At 33.8% G+C, this 17,790-nt stretch overlaps 5 protein-coding genes and 3 long non-coding RNA genes across 14 annotated transcripts; 3 read left to right on the forward strand and 5 right to left on the reverse strand.

Moving 5' to 3' along the window:
• Positions 1-2,230: 2,230 nt before the first annotated feature.
• On the reverse strand, positions 2,231-3,123 carry LOC114881728 (NHP2-like protein 1). Its single transcript, XM_029198578.2, has 2 exons — positions 2,905-3,123; positions 2,231-2,690 (listed from the first exon to the last, which is right to left on the reverse strand). Exons 1-2 carry the CDS (start codon positions 2,905-2,907, stop codon positions 2,310-2,312), a joined length of 384 nt encoding a protein of 127 aa, XP_029054411.1. The 5' UTR covers positions 2,908-3,123; the 3' UTR covers positions 2,231-2,309.
• A 1,159-nt stretch (positions 3,124-4,282) lies between these two features.
• Positions 4,283-6,402, reverse strand: LOC123988255. Its single transcript, XR_006829806.1, has 3 exons — positions 6,084-6,402; positions 4,553-4,691; positions 4,283-4,483 (listed from the first exon to the last, which is right to left on the reverse strand). It is a non-coding gene; the product is annotated as an uncharacterized LOC123988255 (long non-coding RNA).
• LOC123988247 lies at positions 4,839-5,609 on the forward strand. Its single transcript, XM_046287509.1, has 2 exons — positions 4,839-5,488; positions 5,529-5,609. The coding sequence occupies exons 1-2, from the start codon at positions 4,839-4,841 to the stop codon at positions 5,545-5,547; spliced, it is 669 nt and encodes a 222-aa protein (XP_046143465.1). The 3' UTR covers positions 5,548-5,609.
• A 20-nt stretch (positions 6,403-6,422) lies between the features above and the next one.
• Positions 6,423-8,608, reverse strand: LOC123988249. Of its 2 annotated transcripts, none has more exons than XM_046287512.1 (4): positions 8,343-8,608; positions 8,030-8,130; positions 7,670-7,863; positions 6,423-6,794 (listed from the first exon to the last, which is right to left on the reverse strand). In XM_046287512.1, the coding sequence occupies exons 3-4, from the start codon at positions 7,795-7,797 to the stop codon at positions 6,428-6,430; spliced, it is 495 nt and encodes a 164-aa protein (XP_046143468.1). In that variant the 5' UTR covers positions 7,798-7,863; positions 8,030-8,130; positions 8,343-8,608; the 3' UTR covers positions 6,423-6,427. The 2 variants fall into 2 exon arrangements, with proteins under 2 accessions (XP_046143468.1, XP_046143467.1); XM_046287511.1 differs by having other exon boundaries at positions 7,670-7,895.
• Positions 8,609-9,628: 1,020 nt separating this feature from the next.
• Positions 9,629-14,851, forward strand: LOC114881726 (methyltransferase-like protein 25B). Of its 3 annotated transcripts, XM_029198572.2 has the most exons (6): positions 9,629-10,022; positions 10,129-10,347; positions 10,411-10,993; positions 11,080-11,217; positions 12,271-12,533; positions 14,832-14,851. In XM_029198572.2, the coding sequence occupies exons 1-5, from the start codon at positions 9,816-9,818 to the stop codon at positions 12,516-12,518; spliced, it is 1,395 nt and encodes a 464-aa protein (XP_029054405.1). In that variant the 5' UTR covers positions 9,629-9,815; the 3' UTR covers positions 12,519-12,533; positions 14,832-14,851. The 3 variants fall into 3 exon arrangements, with proteins under 3 accessions (XP_029054405.1, XP_029054404.1, XP_029054406.1); XM_029198571.2 differs by lacking the exon at positions 14,832-14,851 and having other exon boundaries at positions 12,271-12,582; XM_029198573.2 differs by lacking the exon at positions 14,832-14,851 and having other exon boundaries at positions 11,080-11,208; positions 12,271-12,582.
• On the reverse strand, positions 12,494-16,810 carry LOC114881727 (mediator of RNA polymerase II transcription subunit 8). Of its 4 annotated transcripts, none has more exons than XM_029198577.2 (7): positions 16,650-16,810; positions 15,647-15,817; positions 15,135-15,380; positions 14,884-14,892; positions 13,633-13,803; positions 12,828-12,942; positions 12,494-12,754 (listed from the first exon to the last, which is right to left on the reverse strand). In XM_029198577.2, the coding sequence occupies exons 2-7, from the start codon at positions 15,809-15,811 to the stop codon at positions 12,678-12,680; spliced, it is 783 nt and encodes a 260-aa protein (XP_029054410.1). In that variant the 5' UTR covers positions 15,812-15,817; positions 16,650-16,810; the 3' UTR covers positions 12,494-12,677. The 4 variants fall into 4 exon arrangements, with proteins under 4 accessions (XP_029054410.1, XP_046143464.1, XP_029054408.1 ...); XM_046287508.1 differs by lacking the exon at positions 16,650-16,810 and adding an exon at positions 16,389-16,478; XM_029198575.2 differs by lacking the exon at positions 16,650-16,810 and adding an exon at positions 16,176-16,365.
• Positions 14,135-14,825, reverse strand: LOC114881729. Its single transcript, XR_003790319.1, has 2 exons — positions 14,730-14,825; positions 14,135-14,475 (listed from the first exon to the last, which is right to left on the reverse strand). It is a non-coding gene; the product is annotated as an uncharacterized LOC114881729 (long non-coding RNA).
• On the forward strand, positions 16,521-16,821 carry LOC123988259. The gene is made up of 2 exons (XR_006829812.1): positions 16,521-16,594; positions 16,787-16,821. It is a non-coding gene; the product is annotated as an uncharacterized LOC123988259 (long non-coding RNA).
• Positions 16,822-17,790: the final 969 nt, after the last annotated feature.

The following is a 17,790-nucleotide window of genomic DNA, read 5'->3' on the forward strand; positions in this document are numbered from 1 at the left end:
CGAACAAAGGCAGAAAAAATAACAATAGTTTTTCACGAATATCTCGAAAACTAAAGGTTTCCGTTAATTATGCATATTGAAAAAGTTGTTCAGAATCATGCTCCCGACAATATATTAAAGGATCATTGAAGTCATTTTATGTTGAGATTACAAACTTCCCGTTTTTATTTTGCAATAATGAAAACCGTTCGGAATAAAAAAATGCGAAATGTTTTTACAACGGGACCAATGGGAAAACATATCCTACAAGACGCAAAAGATTTCATTCCGATTGGTCCATCCGTCTCGGAGTAATCAGCGAACGTACTTTTAGAAAAAAAAATCGATAGGAATAAAAAAATGCAAAATATTTTTTTAACAGGACCAATGGGGAATTGTACTGTACAAGATGCAAAAAGTTTCATTCCGATTGGTCCATCCGCCTCGGAGTAATCGGTGAACATAAACTGCACGTACATGAAATAGCACGTTTTTTTGCAATAAAAAGCGTTCGGAATGAAAAAATGCAAAATGTTTTTTCAACGGGACCAATCGGAAGACATATCCTACAAGATGCAAAAGGTTTCGTTCCGATTGGTCCATCCGTCTCGGCGTAATCGGTGAACAAAGCCAGAAAAAAAAAAAAAAAAAAAAAAAAATACTCATCGAATTGAGTATCCTCCTCCTTTTCGAAGTCGGATAAAAATCATATTATACAAGCTTTTGGAAATTTTGTTTTGCATATAAAGTTTTTTCTTACAAATTTCATATTATATTTATTAGTTAATAATAATAAATAATTACTGTATTCTCAGTTGGAAGAATGTTTTGTCTATGTCCATAGCTTATAATTTTATATCAAATGCAGTATTTTCCGTTTTTCTCAATTCACTCTCTTACCTTACAAAACGTATGCTACCACAGAGAAAAGATCTCGCAGAGTATCAGAAGAGAGTAATATAAGATCATGAAAATTTAGTTAAAGAATTTATTAATTCAGACTTAATTAGTAATTTTTCGAATTTAATAAGTAATTATGGAGAAAAGCTTGTAATTTCAAACTGTTGGAGTATCAACATAATAAATTCAAAAATTTATGTTTATATACTTGTGTGTAGTAATAATTTTGACCTTTTGGTACTTAATGCACAAAACATGATTAGCGACGACATGAAATTGCAAGTTTTTCAAGAAGATAACGAGTTACCATTTAATGATTTAAACTGGGTAGTGTTTATTGACAAGAAATTGTCTAGGTGGTTTCAAGTTTAAAATTTATTAAGTAGATATAAAATAATACACAGTGCACATTCTAGCATTAATATACACTGTCGGTGAAAAGTTTTCGACCATTTCAATATTTGTAACAATTCTTCAATATTTATAACATCAATTCAAATTCAATTGGTTTAAAGTATCATACAAAATTATAAAACCTAGAACAATATACATTAGTAAATAGCATGTTGTATAACAACAGTTTTACAATAATCCCTTGTATCAAGAGAATTATTTAAAAAACTAAGCAGTCTTCAAAAACTTTTCTCTGGCAGTGTATGTTTTATTGAAAAACATTTTGAGAAGTCTTTAGAAGAACTCAATAAGGTATATATTATTGCAGAATTAATTGAATTCACTTATACCAAAAATCTTAAAACAGTAATAGTAGATCAAATAAGACAAATTAAAGATCAAAAAATAGACACAACTCATGTCCCATTATTACGGCCTTCTCTATAGTCAATTGTCGGCTGCATACAATTTGTTAAGTTCTTTTATTCTACCTTATAAAAGCAAATTTATATCTTTCATAATTTTTTCTTAATTTGCAACGAATTTGCAAAGTTTAATATATTTATATACGCGACAGTATTTAGAAAGTCAAAATATTTTTTTTCTTGTATATAATATGACTGTTTAGAATCTTATAGTTTGTGTATGTAAATTGTGTAAATTTAAATTATTTATTTAAATAAGTACAAAATATTTAGTCTTGTTTATTGTGTATTCCAGCAATAATAAAAATATGTTGTTATCTTCTAACTTTAAATGGTATTTTAAAAAATAACTTGTTTCACCACATCTCACAAAAAACAATAATTATAAACTGTAAGGATTTAGTAATTACTGCAGAAATCTTTAAATATTTAATATAAATAAAACAATATTTTTACATTTTACTTAATTTTTTATTAGTGTAATTAAGACATACATATTTTGTATGAAAAAAGAACATAACGTTCAATTTCTGAAAAATTTTATGTCAAAAATATAAATGAATGTATGAAATACAAATTTAAAAATAAGATTTTAAATCAGGTACAAAATACTTAGACTAAAAGACGTTCAATTTCTTGTTGTATAGCTTGAATTTGTGGTTTTAATTGTGATCCTTCGTTGACTGTAACAGAACATGCAACGACAGATCTGGATACACCACAAGCACGACCTAAAGCTTGTTTGCTTCTTACAAACACATATGGAACATTTTTATCTTCGCACAACAGTGGTAAATGTAACAAAATTTCTAAAGGCTGTGCGTCTGCAGCCATTACAATAAATTCTGATAAACCACGATTCAATGTTTTTGTCGCTTCGTTAGCTCCTTTCCTTAGTTGCTTGTAATTCATTGCTTGCTGTACTAGATTCAAAATTTTTGCAGTTAAAGTAGCATCCGCTAAGGGATATGCTTTTGGATTAACTTCATCACCCTACATAACAAACATAAACAATATTACTACTTTTTAAAAAAATATTTTAATATTTAATATTTAGTTAGTAATTCACGATTAAATATAATTTACTACACAATCTTAATCATTACGTGTAATTAAACATATACATGTAAAACCTAACCTATAGAATAACACGTGGGTAGAAACGAGCAATTACTGATAGTATTATTTACCATATATATATACTTACCATTTTTGTGAATTAAATTATGTTTAAGAATATCCTTAAAAAAAATTATTTTTTATTAAAAACAAATAACCTCTCCACGATTACATTGAAAAATCGCTTCATAGAGGAACAGTCGCAAACTCACTTAATTTTGAGAGTGGAGGGAAAAGCAGGCTTTCTCAACTTTACTCTTATGAATTTGATACAGATTTCAGTTTGTGCGCATGCTACTTGCAACGCTGATGTAGTCTCTCTATACTGTAACGTGAAACGTTTATCACGTGAATATGTCTAGAATGGTATGGCGACATTGACATGGGAATATTTATCGAATAAACTATTGTATCGATATGTCTCGAATGTTCTTCGAGGATCTTTTGTATCGATGGCTATAAATTAAGAGCGGAGTTTAAACCATCTGCGTGTACGCTCGTATTATAAAATAAACAAAGCCTAAAGTTGTAAACCCCTCGACATGGGTGATCGAGCTGAGAGAGGGCCGGAAATCCAGAGAATGGAATAGTTTCACTTAGTAAATTCCTAAAAGACAAATTTATGATAGACCATGGCTAATTCGTTGTTTTCGACCAAGTCACGAACGGTCCTTAAAAGTAACGAAGTCTTTTCGATATCCTGTCTTTTCTTGCACTCTAAGAGGGTCGTAAATTTCCTCAAGAGTTGCATTTGGCAAGTACAAGGTCTTGTCTTTTCCTATTTTTCTCTGGGTCCCACGCTTTCTCGTAGCACATGTGCGCTGCAACGTTCTAGCGTCTTGGCGGAGCGCCTCCACTTCCACGCGCCTGAGGGTGGACCACAGCCAGGAGAAGGGGCCCACGCGAGACGGGGTGGACTCCTCCACCATTGGACGAGGGATGATCCTGAGGGAGGATCCAGGATCCATCAAGGAAGGGGAATCGACCGACGACGCGCGAAGATCTCCTCCGCTAAGCGTAGAACGTTCAGAATGATTTTGTCGCTTGACTCTGCAAAGTTGTTCTCACGCCGAAAATCAATATCATACTTGATTGAAACAGTTTGATTAAGTTCTTGAGATTAAACTATAATCAACAGTGAACATAGTTTATTTGTTTTATTTTCGCGCCTTGCGAGCGGAGCGCCTTCGCGCTCCACGAATCACCTTACCTGCGCCCAATTCCCCAGAAATCCCTATACACCGTGAACGGACACGCAACATATTTGGTGACAGCGGTGGGATATTTCAAAAAAGGGATAGTTCAAAAGTGGGGATAAACATTTAAAAGGTGACAATTTTAAGGTGATAGTTCGGAGAAACAATTTAAAACAGTGAAATAACTGAATAGTTAGATAAAGTGATTGTGACAAACGTATGTACACTTAAATTGCTTTATTAGCTCGCGGGTGTGTATTAAACAGTCAATTAAAAATTCTACAAACTATTTTATTGAACTGTTACATATTAAATAAGTGGACAAAGTTAAGTGCAACTTCTCCCTCTTGGGTTTTGGCACGGTTTCCCCAAGAGCGAAGGGTAAATACCGGAGACAGGTGATTTCGGCTGCCGTGCAAGCCATCCACCGAAATCACACGCACCTCATCCACGTCATCATTGAAATCATTCCTGGAGCATAAGAGAGGACGAAATAAAATCCAGAGACCTGAGCGGACTGCTCACGGAGCTGAGGCCTACCTGAAGCAGCTGATTGCGGACGGATTTTACTGGGGTACCTGTTGCTGAATTGGGGACCATCGAGCCGGAGTACTAAGGAATCTTCCCATAAACCGAGGTCAACCTAATCAACGGGTCGCCGACGGATAGGACCGTACACCTGCAAAGAGAAGGTTTAATTTAGCAAAAACTTTAAAGTGACTTTTTGCGGAATACTAATTGATTCGTCGCAACAAACTGTAAGTCTAAATTATAACCGATTACATTATAGAATATTAGTTATAATCGGTATATTTGAATCGACAAAATGCCGCCGTTAGCAAAGAAGTTAGTAAAAGCCAGAAGGAGGAAGAGTCGCAAAAATAGTCTGCGTGGTGTTAATGTCATGTTTGTAGAGGATGTTTCGGGGGAATCTCCCAGCACAGAATCTTCCTTTTCTTTGCATACTAGTGAGCTTCGATTGCAAGAGTCACTTCTTGTACCTGCCCAGTCTACGACACAGAGATGGGGTGAGACGGGCGGCGTATCAATTTCATCTAATAGTACGGCTAATAATACACTTAGGATTCCGTCCAGAGCACTACCTTCTAACATGTTAGGTTCTTCTTCAGATGCGAATGTGCATCCGTCAAATAAATCGAGTCTAGGCTCATTGCAACCTTTTTTAAATAACGCAATTAAGGGTGTGGTTACGATACCGTCTAAGCTTCCAAAAACCGTCGAAGAATTGATAGTTCTAATCAAATCCACATTTGCTCAAAGTTTTAATTTAAACTATACCCAAAATGAATTAAAGGCTGTATATCGTCGTGAAAGCGAAACAATAGAAGAGTACGGATTTCGAGTAAATGATATTCTAGATCGCGGGGTACAGGCGGCGAAAGAAAATTTGAATTCGAAGGAATTTGGGGAAGTTAAAAAATTGCTTATGACGAGCGCGATGACCGGATTTTTAAGGGGATTACAGAACGATGTCATCGCGAGTATCCTTTTTAAGGGTGATATTAAAGAATTAAGGGAAGTTATAAAATTAGCGTCTAGAATTGAAAAATATGTAAACTCTCCACGGACATCTAGAAATGCGAATACTTCTGATATTAATCCTAGGGTATTGAGAGCAGAGGTGCGTAAGAAAACGGGTTTTAGTTGTGGGAAAACAGGTCATTTTTCTAGGGAATGCCTTTCGCGACCGGATCGTCAATACGGGAGGCCAATTCGCAACGCGCTTAGGTGTCGGAAATGTGGGAAATTAGGCCGAACCAATTTATCATGTAGGAGGAGAGATGTTAACCGTGTTTGGAAAAATCGCGATCACCAGTTTCCTTTCAGTTTCTAAAAATCAAAGAAATCCTTTGAATACGAAAAGGAGTTGTCAGTAGTCTTCTTTGGTGTAGAACATTTTTTGTTTGATTCTATCTTTATGGTCGGCAATTTACGATGCTTACTGACCATAGACCTTTAGTTCGACTACACAGTGTCATGGACCCCACGTTTAAAATTATGAGGTGGCGTATTAGATTGATTGAGTATGATTATACTATGGTATACAAACCTGGAAAGGTTAACGCCAATGCCGACGCACTTTCGCGGAACCCTGTAGCAACCTGTATAAATTCTGATCCTCAACCATTTACCGTACGGTCTGGCGTGGATTCCAATCCCGGTTCATGGTGTCTGGAAAGGGTGCTTGCCTGCGCAGGTGAGACACCAGTTGCAGGTTCTGAAATGGCCGGGTTGGATGAAATACAGTTTGTTGATAATGAGTCGCTTGTGGCTTCTGCATTCCTGGCGCGCGGGAAGGCAGCGGTTAAATAAAACGAGGTCACTAACAAAGTGCAAGGAACTTTGTATTTGGAAGTAGTATCATCAGGAAGTTTATTTAAGTCTCTGAAGGGATCATCCTATTTGGGTGCCTGTGTGGTCCCGGTGCGGCTTGTGCCAGCGCAGGGGTGTGATCCCCGTTACTGTGTGGTTTACTGTGTGGTTGTCCTCACTTCGAAGAGTGGTTTCGGGTGAGTGTGAGAATGAGGTCGCAGCTAGTGGATATGCTGGACCCACCGTGAAATCCACCCCAGATGTACATGCGGGTGCGGCACGGGAAAATGTTTTCAACCCGACAGGCCATTTATTTGCCCAGCGTGCGTGAATACATGCTTGCATGGTCCTAGGGTTGATGTTGTGGAATGCCTTAGTAAGGAAACTAGGCAGCGTGGACAAGTTGGCACTGGGATTCCCAAAGGGATCGTGACCTCGGTAACAGTTTCTGTAAAGAAAGATAAGGATTATAAATTTTAATGATGTCAAGAGCGGTGAAAATAGTAGAAGTACAGTATTGGTTAATAATTTGAATGATGAAATAAATAGACCTACGGTAGATCCTTCCTTTTTACCTGTCATACATCATGTAGAGAATAATCTTTTTATGAGACATGATTGTTGAATTATCGTTAAAGTCATTAAGAAGCTCTCCTATAAATTTAGAAAAAGCAAACGAGTGAAATGTTTGAGATGATAATTTGCTGAAATGCAAGCTCGAATAGCCCCAGGGTTTCGAATGATTCCCCGCGCTTTATATATCTCTCTGTTTACAAACGGTGTATACATAAAAGATCGCTTCAGATGGATCGTCGCTGTTTGACGCGCGATGCTGTTCCTTTCTTTTGTCTGTCTGTGCGTTTCGCTTCGCTAAATAAGTTAAATGGTTAAAAAGCGTCGAAAAAGCGAATACACACGCGACAAGACAAATCGAACGAGTAAAGGAACGCTCCGCTCCAAGATAAAAATGGTTGTTTACAATCAATACAGCGTTTCGATACCCCTGATCGTAGTCTGAAACTGTGTAACAAAAGAGAGGAAAGCGAATGGTGAAGGAACTTCAAAGCCTCCGTGGCGTGGCTAGAACTTGTGATAAAATATGTTTGCAGCAATTATGCATGCTCCCGTTAAAATAGCATTTCAATGTTTCGCATGGCTTAAAGTCTTAGGAGGCTTCAACATTTAGAATACATACGGACTACTTCTCGACAAGTTTTTGAAAAATCCAAATGGATAAAGTTGTATCATTACCTGTAACCGATAAGGGAAATCAGTACCTACTCACTATACAAGATAATCTCACTAAAGATTCAGATGCATTACCTTTGAGAACCATCGACACGAAAACAGTCGCTCATGCATTTACTGAGCAATTTTTTAGCAGATTGGGTGTCCACAGGGTAATCCATACTGACCAGGGAAGGAATTTCACTAGTCAGGTGATGAAACATTTCTGTAGGATTTTCAAGATTCAAAGAATAACTTCAACAGCTTTCCATCCTCAGTCTTTAGGTTCACTTGAAAGGGCACACAGGAGTTTTCTAATTATCTGAAACATTATTGCACTAAAACAAGCTGGGATGATTGGATAGGATTCTGCATTTTTCTCGTATAATACCTCCACATATGAGGCTACAGGTTTTACTCCTCACGAATTAGTTTTTGGTGTTAAAGCCAACATACCTTCTGAATTTGCCAAGGGACAAACGCCTCGAACTTTTGCACAGCATTTTGAGGAGCTTTTCAATAAAATCACCACCACACAGACTATGGCTGCGCGAAATCTAGAGAAAGCAAAACAGAGAAGTAAGGGTTACTACGATAAGAAATTAAACCCATGTAAATTTAAAGTAGGCGATATGGTATATCTACTCAAGGAGCCTAGAACTTCTAAATTTGATTGCGACTGGCTGGGTCCTTATAAAATAAGCCGAATGTTTGGCGACTTAACAGCGGAATTGGAATTAAAAGAGAATAAATGTAAAATAGTACATACCAACAAACTAAAATTGGCGTGTATACGGCTAGATGATATTACCGAAGACTGAATTAGATCGTTGTTGCCTTGTAAACTTGCGATTATACTCTATTAATATTATGGCTTATGAATACACCAGAGACGATTGATAATAGATGGGAGAATTACTATTTGTTGTATGTTTACATATACGGATTATGCTGGGTGCGAAATTACGAACTATTGAATGGACTATTGAAGTTGTACGACGCGTGACTTTGGAATGAATTAGTTGATACAGACCTACTTTCATGTTAACAAAAGCGTAATGTTATGAATGAAAAAGCTGTTTTATGTAAACACCTTTTTGTATAAGGGGGAAGGTGTAACGTGAAACGTTTATCACGTGAATATGTCTAGAATGGTATGGCGACATTGACATGGGAATATTTATCGAATAGACTATTGTATCGATATGTCTCGAATGTTCTTCGAGGATCTTTTGTATCGATGGCTATAAATTAAGAGCGGAGTTTAAACCATCTGCGTGTACGCTCGTATTATAAAATAAACAAAGCCTAAAGTTGTAAACCCCTCGACATGGGTGATCGAGCTGAGAGAGGGCCGGAAATCCAGAGAATGGAATAGTTTCACTTAGTAAATTCCTAAAAGACAAATTTATGATAGACCATGGCTAATTCGTTGTTTTCGACCAAGTCACGAACGGTCCTTAAAAGTAACGAAGTCTTTTCGATATCCTGTCTTTTCTTGCACTCTAAGAGGGTCGTAAATTTCCTCAAGAGTTGCCTTTGGCAAGTACAAGGTCTTGTCTTTTTCTATTTTTTTCTGGGTCCCACGCTTTCTCGTAGCACATGTGCGCTGCAACGTTCTAGCGTCTTGGCGGAGCGCCTCCACTTCCACGCGCCTGAGGGTGGACCACAGCCAGGAGAAGGGGCCCACGCGAGACGGGGTGGACTCCTCCACCATTGGACGAGGGATGATCCTGAGGGAGGATCCAGGATCCATCAAGGAAGGGGAATCGACCGACGACGCGCGAAGATCTCCTCCGCTAAGCGTAGAACGTTCAGAATGATTTTGTCGCTTGACTCTGCAAAGTTGTTCTCACGCCGAAAATCAATATCATACTTGATTGAAACAGTTTGATTAAGTTCTTGAGATTAAACTATAATCAACAGTGAACATAGTTTATTTGTTTTATTTTCGCGCCTTGCGAGCGGAGCGCCTTCGCGCTCCACGAATCACCTTACCTGCGCCCAATTCCCCAGAAATCCCTATACACCGTGAACGGACACGCAACAATACCATCATATGTCTATGGAGTCTCCTGATAATTGTTATTGTTTTTTTTTGCTAAATTTTCTTTTATTTGAAGTTAGTAAACGAACTTTGATATTTTGGTCATCATCTTGATTACTTGTGAGCAATCACAATCAGTCGCCAATATTTTGGAAAACAACAATGCTTGGCAAAATATATTTTCTGTAATGTTAGATGGCACGTGTAACTAAAAACGTAAGGGCTATATATTTTCTGGATGCATTAAAGTTATTTCATGAAACACAATGGCTTTGCAATATTCCAGTCACCGACTTACTAACAAGTGGCGTACTTGATTTATTTCCAAAACAATGGTTGCATGCATTACAAATTTTAGAATATGAAGAACTTAATGATTTTGTTATAAGCAAAAGGATAAAGGTTGGTAAACCAGGTATTTAAATTATTCATAAGTGAAACAACAATAATTAATTAATTATAACTTGGAATAAAAGTATTTTAACAGTATTAAAATATTATATTTTAGCCTGAGTGGTCTGAGACTTTAAAACTCTTTGTTGAAAAATGTAGGTACATAGATCAATTACCAACTATAAATAATGTAGTAGAAGCTAAATTACCAAAAAACTTTCAAATAGGACTCAGTTGTAAAAAGCAACACGAAATAATGAATTTAGCCCATTTGGTACATATGCAGTGTACATCGCAAAACATTAAAGTTATTGTTGATCTTGGTGCAGGTTTGGTAAGAAATGTTTATACATATTGCTAATAAAATTGAAATATTTTTAACATGTATTTATTACAGGGATATATCTGTCAGCTGTTACATTATTTATATGGTTATAAAGTACTTGGATTAGAGAAAAATCAAGCAATTATAAATAATGCTCAAGATAGACAAGCAAAGATGTACCCTAATTCATTAGCACATGTCAGATATAGTTGTTGTAATTTAACGTGTGCTTCTGCAGAAACAATAGAAACCATCTTATATAATGAATTTGAAGAAAAGTCAGATGTTTGTTTAATTGGTTTACATGCATGTGGAGATCTAAGTATAGATGCAATAAGAATATTTTATAAGATGCAAGTAGCACGTATCTTCATTATGATTTCATGCTGTTATCATAAACTTTCAATATCAAAAAATATGCAAACAGATTCATTGATTAAAAAACAGTATTTTAACAACTTTCCTTTATCTAATTGCCTTAAAACTGTAATCAATAATACTAATTTTGATACTGGTTTCTTCTTAAGACAACCATTTTTACGATTAGCATGTCAAGAACCAGCGGACAGATGGTGTAACATGTCTGTTAAAACTCACAATGAACATTCATTTTATGTTCTTGCAAGGGCTGTTCTTCAGTTATATGCAGCTGAAAGTATGTATAAACTTTCGACTTTTAATAGTATTTATTCAATATCGTGTTAAATTTAGTGTAAAAGAATAAAAAATAAAATATTTTAGATGGTTTTTCCCTTATGAAGCAAACTCAAAAAGGAACAAGAAAATCGCAGTGTTTAAATTTTGAATCTTATGTTAAGGATTCGTTAAACAGATATATTTTACAACCCTCCAAAGGAAGGAAAGAACAAGGTAATATAGGTATGTAAATACGTATAATACATAATATAGGTGAATAAGTATTATTACATAATACAGGTTTCTGACAGTTTGCAAGATACTGTATTACAAAACAATAGTATTGTACATGAATATCTGTAAAACATTTGATAAATTTATACTTATAATTTTTTATAATTTAAATACTTTCTATAAAAATCTGTATAATTTTGGGTAGTGCACATATACAGGGTGTCACGTAACTCCCGGTACTGCCGGAAATGGGGGGTTGCTGGGGTGATTCTGAACAACGTTTTCCTTTACCAAAATGTTGGTTGAAGCTCCGTTTTTGAATTATTAACGAAAAACACTGTCCAATTAGAGAGCGCGTAGAATGCGCACTGAACCGCGAGAGTGTTGACTATTAACTAATTGAGTACTTTAAAATCATAAATGGGTCGTTGTCCTCAAGACTAGGCAGATGTGTTTACACGTGTCTCTTTTTAACCGGACGCTGATCCCGGGCACTTAAAAATGGGCTACCTACTCCGCTATCAGCTGTTTGAAAACGAATTACGCGCTTCGGAAGTTGATATTGCAATTTTCAATTATTTATATCTCGAAAACGAAGCCGCAGATTGTGCCGATGTAGTGTCGCCGGGTTTGTTCATGACCACCGTTCGAACGTAGTCAATGGCCAACACTCGTGGTTCAGCCCGTGGTCTACACGGGCTCTAATTAGACAGTGTTTTTCGTTAACAATTCAAAAACGAAGCCTTAACCAACATTTTGGCAAAGGAAAAAATTGTTCAGAATTACCTCGGCAATCATCCCTGCAGGGAATTCGACCTACTTCTGGGGCACCCTGTATATGTAGCTCTATATAACATACATAATGTGAAGTTACATGGCCTTTTATTGAAGCCTTCGTCCGGCAACTCTACCCCTATATCGTCGAAGAACCCTACAATCTTACACATCATCTAGTTTTACATGCTTTGTATTATATAAAAATATTCATATACTCGTTACAAATGAAATAACAAAATGGCAATACATAAAATGACATAAAGACAATAGATTAATATTTTTCAGATGTACAATCTACTCCGGATATACATGAGAAAAATATATTAAAGCTATGGAAAAGCCATTGTGATAAATTGAAAATTGTAGAAATTTATAGCGGTTTACAATTAATGTTACAAGCGGCAGCGGAATCGTTTATTTTACAAGATCGATTATGTTGGATGGAAGAGCAAGGTTTAAAAGCAACAATTATTCCAGTTATGAATAAACATTTATCTCCACGGTCATATGCAATTGTATCACAAAAAAGATAATAAACGTTATAAATTGTAAGTATCAAATTTTTACGCGACATAAATAAAATTACTTTAATAGTCATTTATGTAATTTTATAAAAAAAAGTAAAAATCATTTTTCTCAATTTGAAACGTATTACGTAAGAGTATAGAATGTTGCTAAAGATGGTTCATATTTTACCTATATGGATGAATTTGTGAGGCTGCTTTAATATTAGTTTTAATTGTACTTGGAGCTTTACTCATTTGTCCCACTAGAAATAAATAAAATATATTCATTACTACTGCAAATATATATTTTTGTGGTAAGATATTGTAAAATCTTACTGGATGAATTTCCCATAGTTCCTTGTCCTGAACTTTGTTGGTTTCCGGGCCTACCTACCATCATTCCACTCGACACAGAATTTACACCAGACTGAACCATTGGAACCGAATCAGACTGTAAAAAGTAAAATGCAAAATATATTACAATAACGTTATGTTTGTGTATGTATGTACTTACATAAACACACACAATACCGAGCATGAAAGCTCTTATTACCTGCATGCGTAGATGGTGCGTGTCACTTTATGTAAAATAAAACTACATATTTGTAAATTTTAAGCTAAACTGAGTGTAACATATATTCGGAAAAGCCTTTGAAATTTTTTAATCTTTTGATTTGAATTTTGAAATTTTGAAATTCAGATACTTAAACATTTAAGGCGATGCAAGCGTTGAAAACTTTACCGACAAAACTCAGAAAAATCCCCAGATACGAGTTCTCAATTTACGTCGTCCCTAATGAACAGATTGCAAAGAAACTCTCTCCATTCAAATCTTGCTCTATCCAGTGTAGAAATATTAGAAATCACATAATACACTAAATGTGTAAAGGAAGTGTAAAAATTGAAAGTATTTCTCATTTTATCGTACAAAATATGTCAAAAATATCGATTTTGATTTTTTTAAATACGGTACACCCTACCAAAAAATCTGATGAAAATTGAAGATAATGGTTTTACTAATATAAGCAATTGAATCGTGCATTACCGGATAAAATCGGCTCAAGGGCACTTTTGACCATTTTATCCTCCTATGCCCTTTGAAAAATTTGAATGCAAAAAATTTGTCTACATGATCATTTACCTTTAAACTTTTACCAACGCCCACAGCTGCTACAAGAGCATGAGTATCCGCAGTACTACTAGTTTGTGCTTGTGCGGCTCTAGATCCAGATTCACTTTCCCATTCTTCTCTTGCTTTATTTGCTATATCCCATACATGACTAATAACCTTTGTGTATTGTGTCACTTGTTTCTGAAAATTATAAAGTGCATACACGTTTTAGAAATCAAGGCATTTAGCGTTCCACTCGCTAAATGGACCGATTATACATTTTACTTTCTATAACATTTTAAACTATTAGAGGAAAATTATATTTAATAAATTGTAACTAAAAGTTTGTTGTTATATACACATGCACTTGTGTAATAAAATATTGCCTTTTTAAGGAGCAAGATTACTATTTTTCAATAACTTATTAAAATTAATTCTCAGCAACTCATTCTCATAGGCAAAGGTTGTTCACAAGAAGCTTTAAAGCTGTGGTCAAATAGATGAAACGTTAGGTCCGGCAGTTGACACTGACCCCATGGAGCTGTAAGCTCTTTTAGAGTAATCGAGGTGCTTCTTCCAAACATAAAGTAATGACAGGTCTGCAGCTTTGGGGGTGAAGAATGGACAATTCTACGGCCCATTACTAGATGGGATCTCTCCCTGGCTGTAGTCATTAGGGAGATGCTCCATTCGTATACAGACCCTTTGTATCTTTGTCAAAAATTAACGTACCATTTTAGGCATGAAATATTGTTCCAAAACATTGTATGATTTACAATTGTATTTCAACTATATTAGGACTGTATCAAAATATGAGTGTTTACCGATTACATCCTTCTTCAACGGGCAAGAAACGAACCTTAATTCGTACCACTTAAAAAGATAATACTTTATATGTAATTGGTTTATGTAACCGTTTATTATCTTTGTATATAAATATCAAACACAGAAAGTTAATTAAAATTTGTAAATCAATCATTCAAAACGCAGCAACTACTTCCTCTAAGAGTCAAATATTAATTGAAAAATAAGGCATTATAAAACACTAATTATATAGCATTGAAAAGAAATTTTTTAAATAATTAAAAATTTATAATAACACTGATGTTATTATAAAATAAAAATACCTGTTTTGTAAATCTAAGGCTGCAAACATAAAGTATATTCTTATGAAATATTCTTAAAGTATCAATTCCATGTATACTTGTAACTATTTCTTTTGATTTCAGTCCAAAGCGAATGGAACTAACAAAACTTGAAAGCTAGCCGATAGTAGCTTACATTGCAGTCCTAGTTGTTGTTTAGTTAGCACATTAAAAAAGAAATAAAATACTTTGAGTTATCCTTAAGCTTCTACGATAAAAAATAATACAAAGATACAATTTTATCTGTATTTTCAAATATTCTTCAAAATCAATGTAAATAGTTTATAAATGTTGAATTACGTTATCTTAAGAAGTGAAATTTATGTAAATATTTCATAAAAAATTTTGATAAGAATATTGAATGTAAATAAAAATGCTTTTTCTTACGTGTGAAGTTTCGTAATTTAGATTTGCAGCTTTTGCTTCAAGCTGCATCATCTTTTGTTCAGCTTGAGGCTCTACTTTGGTTCGTAGATAATCTGGTACTAAATCATGAGCAAATGTAGAAATTCTATTTTCAGTTAAACGAAGTAGATCTTCATCTTTTTCTGGACTTAATCGTAATGGTAAAACTGTCAGATTTCTTAAGTTTGGTGCTTTATCATGTCCAAGGATTTTTGAAAGACTAGTTAACTATAAAAAATGTTGTTTTAAACGACATTACTTATTTTAATGCGAGTAAACTTTTTTTAAATATTTATTTTACTTCATTTTTAATTCAATTTAAAAAAAATATAAAACCAGTATTAATCAGTACCTTTGATATAACAAATAGTACTTGTCTACAACAATAATTTATCTACAATATCTACAACAATATTTTAACATTATTCAATATTTAAGGAAGAATAATTAAGAAAAAAATTATTATTACATGTACTATGTCATATGTTACTTACATGGCCTGAAATAAGTGCAAAATTATCAAGGAAGTTAGGCCAATTTAAAGTTTCATACTCATGTTCCAATTTGTAAATCATTGCAGCAATGGCTGTTTTTAAGTCATTTACTTTCATAATAATAGCTTCCAGAGCTGAATCCAGTTGTTTTTCTTCTCTTTGCATTTTAAACTACATAAAAGTATTAATGAAAATATATTTAATTGCTAAGTTATATCAAGTTATATATACATGTATTTAACCCTTATATGGATAGTCTGTTTAAATAACACAAACATATAAGGAAATCCGTTTCCATATATAAATATTAATGTATACTTTTGATAAAGTGTATATTTTGTATATATTTTGCTTCTAGGATAAATTTTTAAATATACTCCAAACTTTTTGAAAATTTATTTATTGAATTATATTCAGGATTAAATTCATTAAAGTAACAATTCTAATTATTTCCTGAATATTTGAAACAAGTTTTGTTTATTGTACAATGTTCACAGCTAATGCATTTTTTATAATATTATGTTCTTACAATTTTTGAAGTGACATTTCTTTTTAGGAGAATACTCATTGACAAAATCTTATCATTGTAATATTTGTCTTTAATTAGTTTATAATGTTTTCTTTACTACATATATAAAGTTACATGATCATCTGCCACAGTAACAAGAAACACATCTTTCATTGTGTTTTTGAAAATTCTATTTAAAATTCAATTTCATCCAAACAACATATATTGCTATACCAGATATGTTCAATGTATTTGCAGACACGTTTGGTCAAAACTATCAATTTTCCCTTTCCATTTCTTGTAGTTCAATGCTATTTCTGGTTTATTCTTTCTGTTATTAATGTCTTTTAAGAGAAAATTGTGGATTTCTCAAGGACTGTTTAAAATATTCTACAAAATTAAGTATGCGAATTCAACGAATAAATTTTAACCAGATAAGGGTATTAACAATAAATTCATAATAAACATATTTTTCATATGAAATGAAATACTTACTATTTTATGTCAAATATAACAATAATAATACAAACTATGCACTTATTAACAGTTATATTTAGTTGTTAATTAAATTTTATTTCTTTTTATGAGAACGTAATTATTTTAAAAATATGTAACAACTACTTTTAATATAGGTAAGGTTACTGCAATGACTACAGATACAAGAAAACTGGACATTAGTGATGGGTGATACAGTATCGATATTTGGAATATCGATATTTTTCAGTTCAAATGTTGATATTTTATATCGATATTTAACATGACCATATATTGCAGTATCGATACTTAATATGTGAATATTGAAATTTCGATACAATATACAATACACAGTAAGGACAAAATTAGATAGAAAAATATTTTGTAGTAATAAGTTTCACTTATACGCTTATTTATATGTATATATAGAATGTATGCAATATTGATCTCAATGTATAGTAATGCATAAGTTAATAAAGTTATGTAAACGTAAATTAGATATAAGCTGTTAACAGAAGATCTGTATATAGATTTTAAATAATGCACGTAATGGATGCACGTTCAAAAAAATAAAAATATTAAATATAATAATATGTTTATCATATATAAAACAAATATTTGAATAAATAGTCTATTTTTTTAACCGACTTCGAAAAGGAGGAGGTTACTCAATTCGATCAGTACACATATATACTGTAACGTGGTGTCAGGTGTGCCCCCCGTTACAATCGCTGCGCTTCTCTTACTTCCCGCTCCAATATCAAAACGACCAATAACCCTTCCCTCACCTAACCCCCTTTTTAAAAATCTCCCTAGACCTAGTGAGCTGCCACAGCCGACTCTAGTACTAGCCATGCTGAACAACGTGGCAACACCGTTCACGTGACAATCGGGAGTCCTATTTTCAAAAACAGAGTCCTGTGCTCGGAATTGTAATTAACGTCTTTTTTAATTAAAAGCTGTAGTAATATACTCTGTTTTGTATTAATTATGTATAAACAATATATAAACGTTGCAACTATGGCAAATAGAAATGATGTGGTAGTATAAAATTGTTATAAATGTGATATATATTTTGTGTACTCTCGAAGTAGTTTGGTGTTGTGAAGCATAATATTTGAAATATTTACAGTGGTTTCAAGAAAATTTAGATATGAAGCAA

Source organism: Osmia bicornis, chromosome 10 (assembly GCF_907164935.1).
Source record: "Osmia bicornis bicornis chromosome 10, iOsmBic2.1, whole genome shotgun sequence".
Taxonomy (NCBI): Eukaryota; Metazoa; Arthropoda; class Insecta; order Hymenoptera; family Megachilidae; genus Osmia; species Osmia bicornis.

Coding starts and splice junctions, on each gene's coding strand:
- LOC123988247 (XM_046287509.1), top strand. CDS start 4,839: ATGCCGCCGTTAGCAAAGAAGTTAGTAAAAGCCAGAAGGAGGAAGAGT.
- LOC123988249 (XM_046287512.1), bottom strand. CDS start 7,797: ATGTTTCATCACCTGACTAGTGAAATTCCTTCCCTGGTCAGTATGGAT. Junction 6,795..7,669: donor CGTGTCGATGGTTCTCAAAG/GTAATGCATCTG, acceptor CTTTCTTTACAG/AAACTGTTACCGAGGTCACG.
- LOC114881726 (XM_029198572.2), top strand. CDS start 9,816: ATGGCACGTGTAACTAAAAACGTAAGGGCTATATATTTTCTGGATGCA. Junction 10,023..10,128: donor TTATAAGCAAAAGGATAAAG/GTTGGTAAACCA, acceptor ATTATATTTTAG/CCTGAGTGGTCTGAGACTTT. Junction 10,994..11,079: donor TCAGTTATATGCAGCTGAAA/GTATGTATAAAC, acceptor AAAATATTTTAG/ATGGTTTTTCCCTTATGAAG.
- LOC114881727 (XM_029198575.2), bottom strand. CDS start 16,214: ATGAGTATTCTCCTAAAAAGAAATGTCACTTCAAAAATT. Junction 15,818..16,175: donor GAAATGTCACTTCAAAAATT/GTAAGAACATAA, acceptor ACTTTTATGTAG/TTTAAAATGCAAAGAGAAGA. Junction 15,381..15,646: donor TTGCACTTATTTCAGGCCAT/GTAAGTAACATA, acceptor CATTTTTTATAG/TTAACTAGTCTTTCAAAAAT.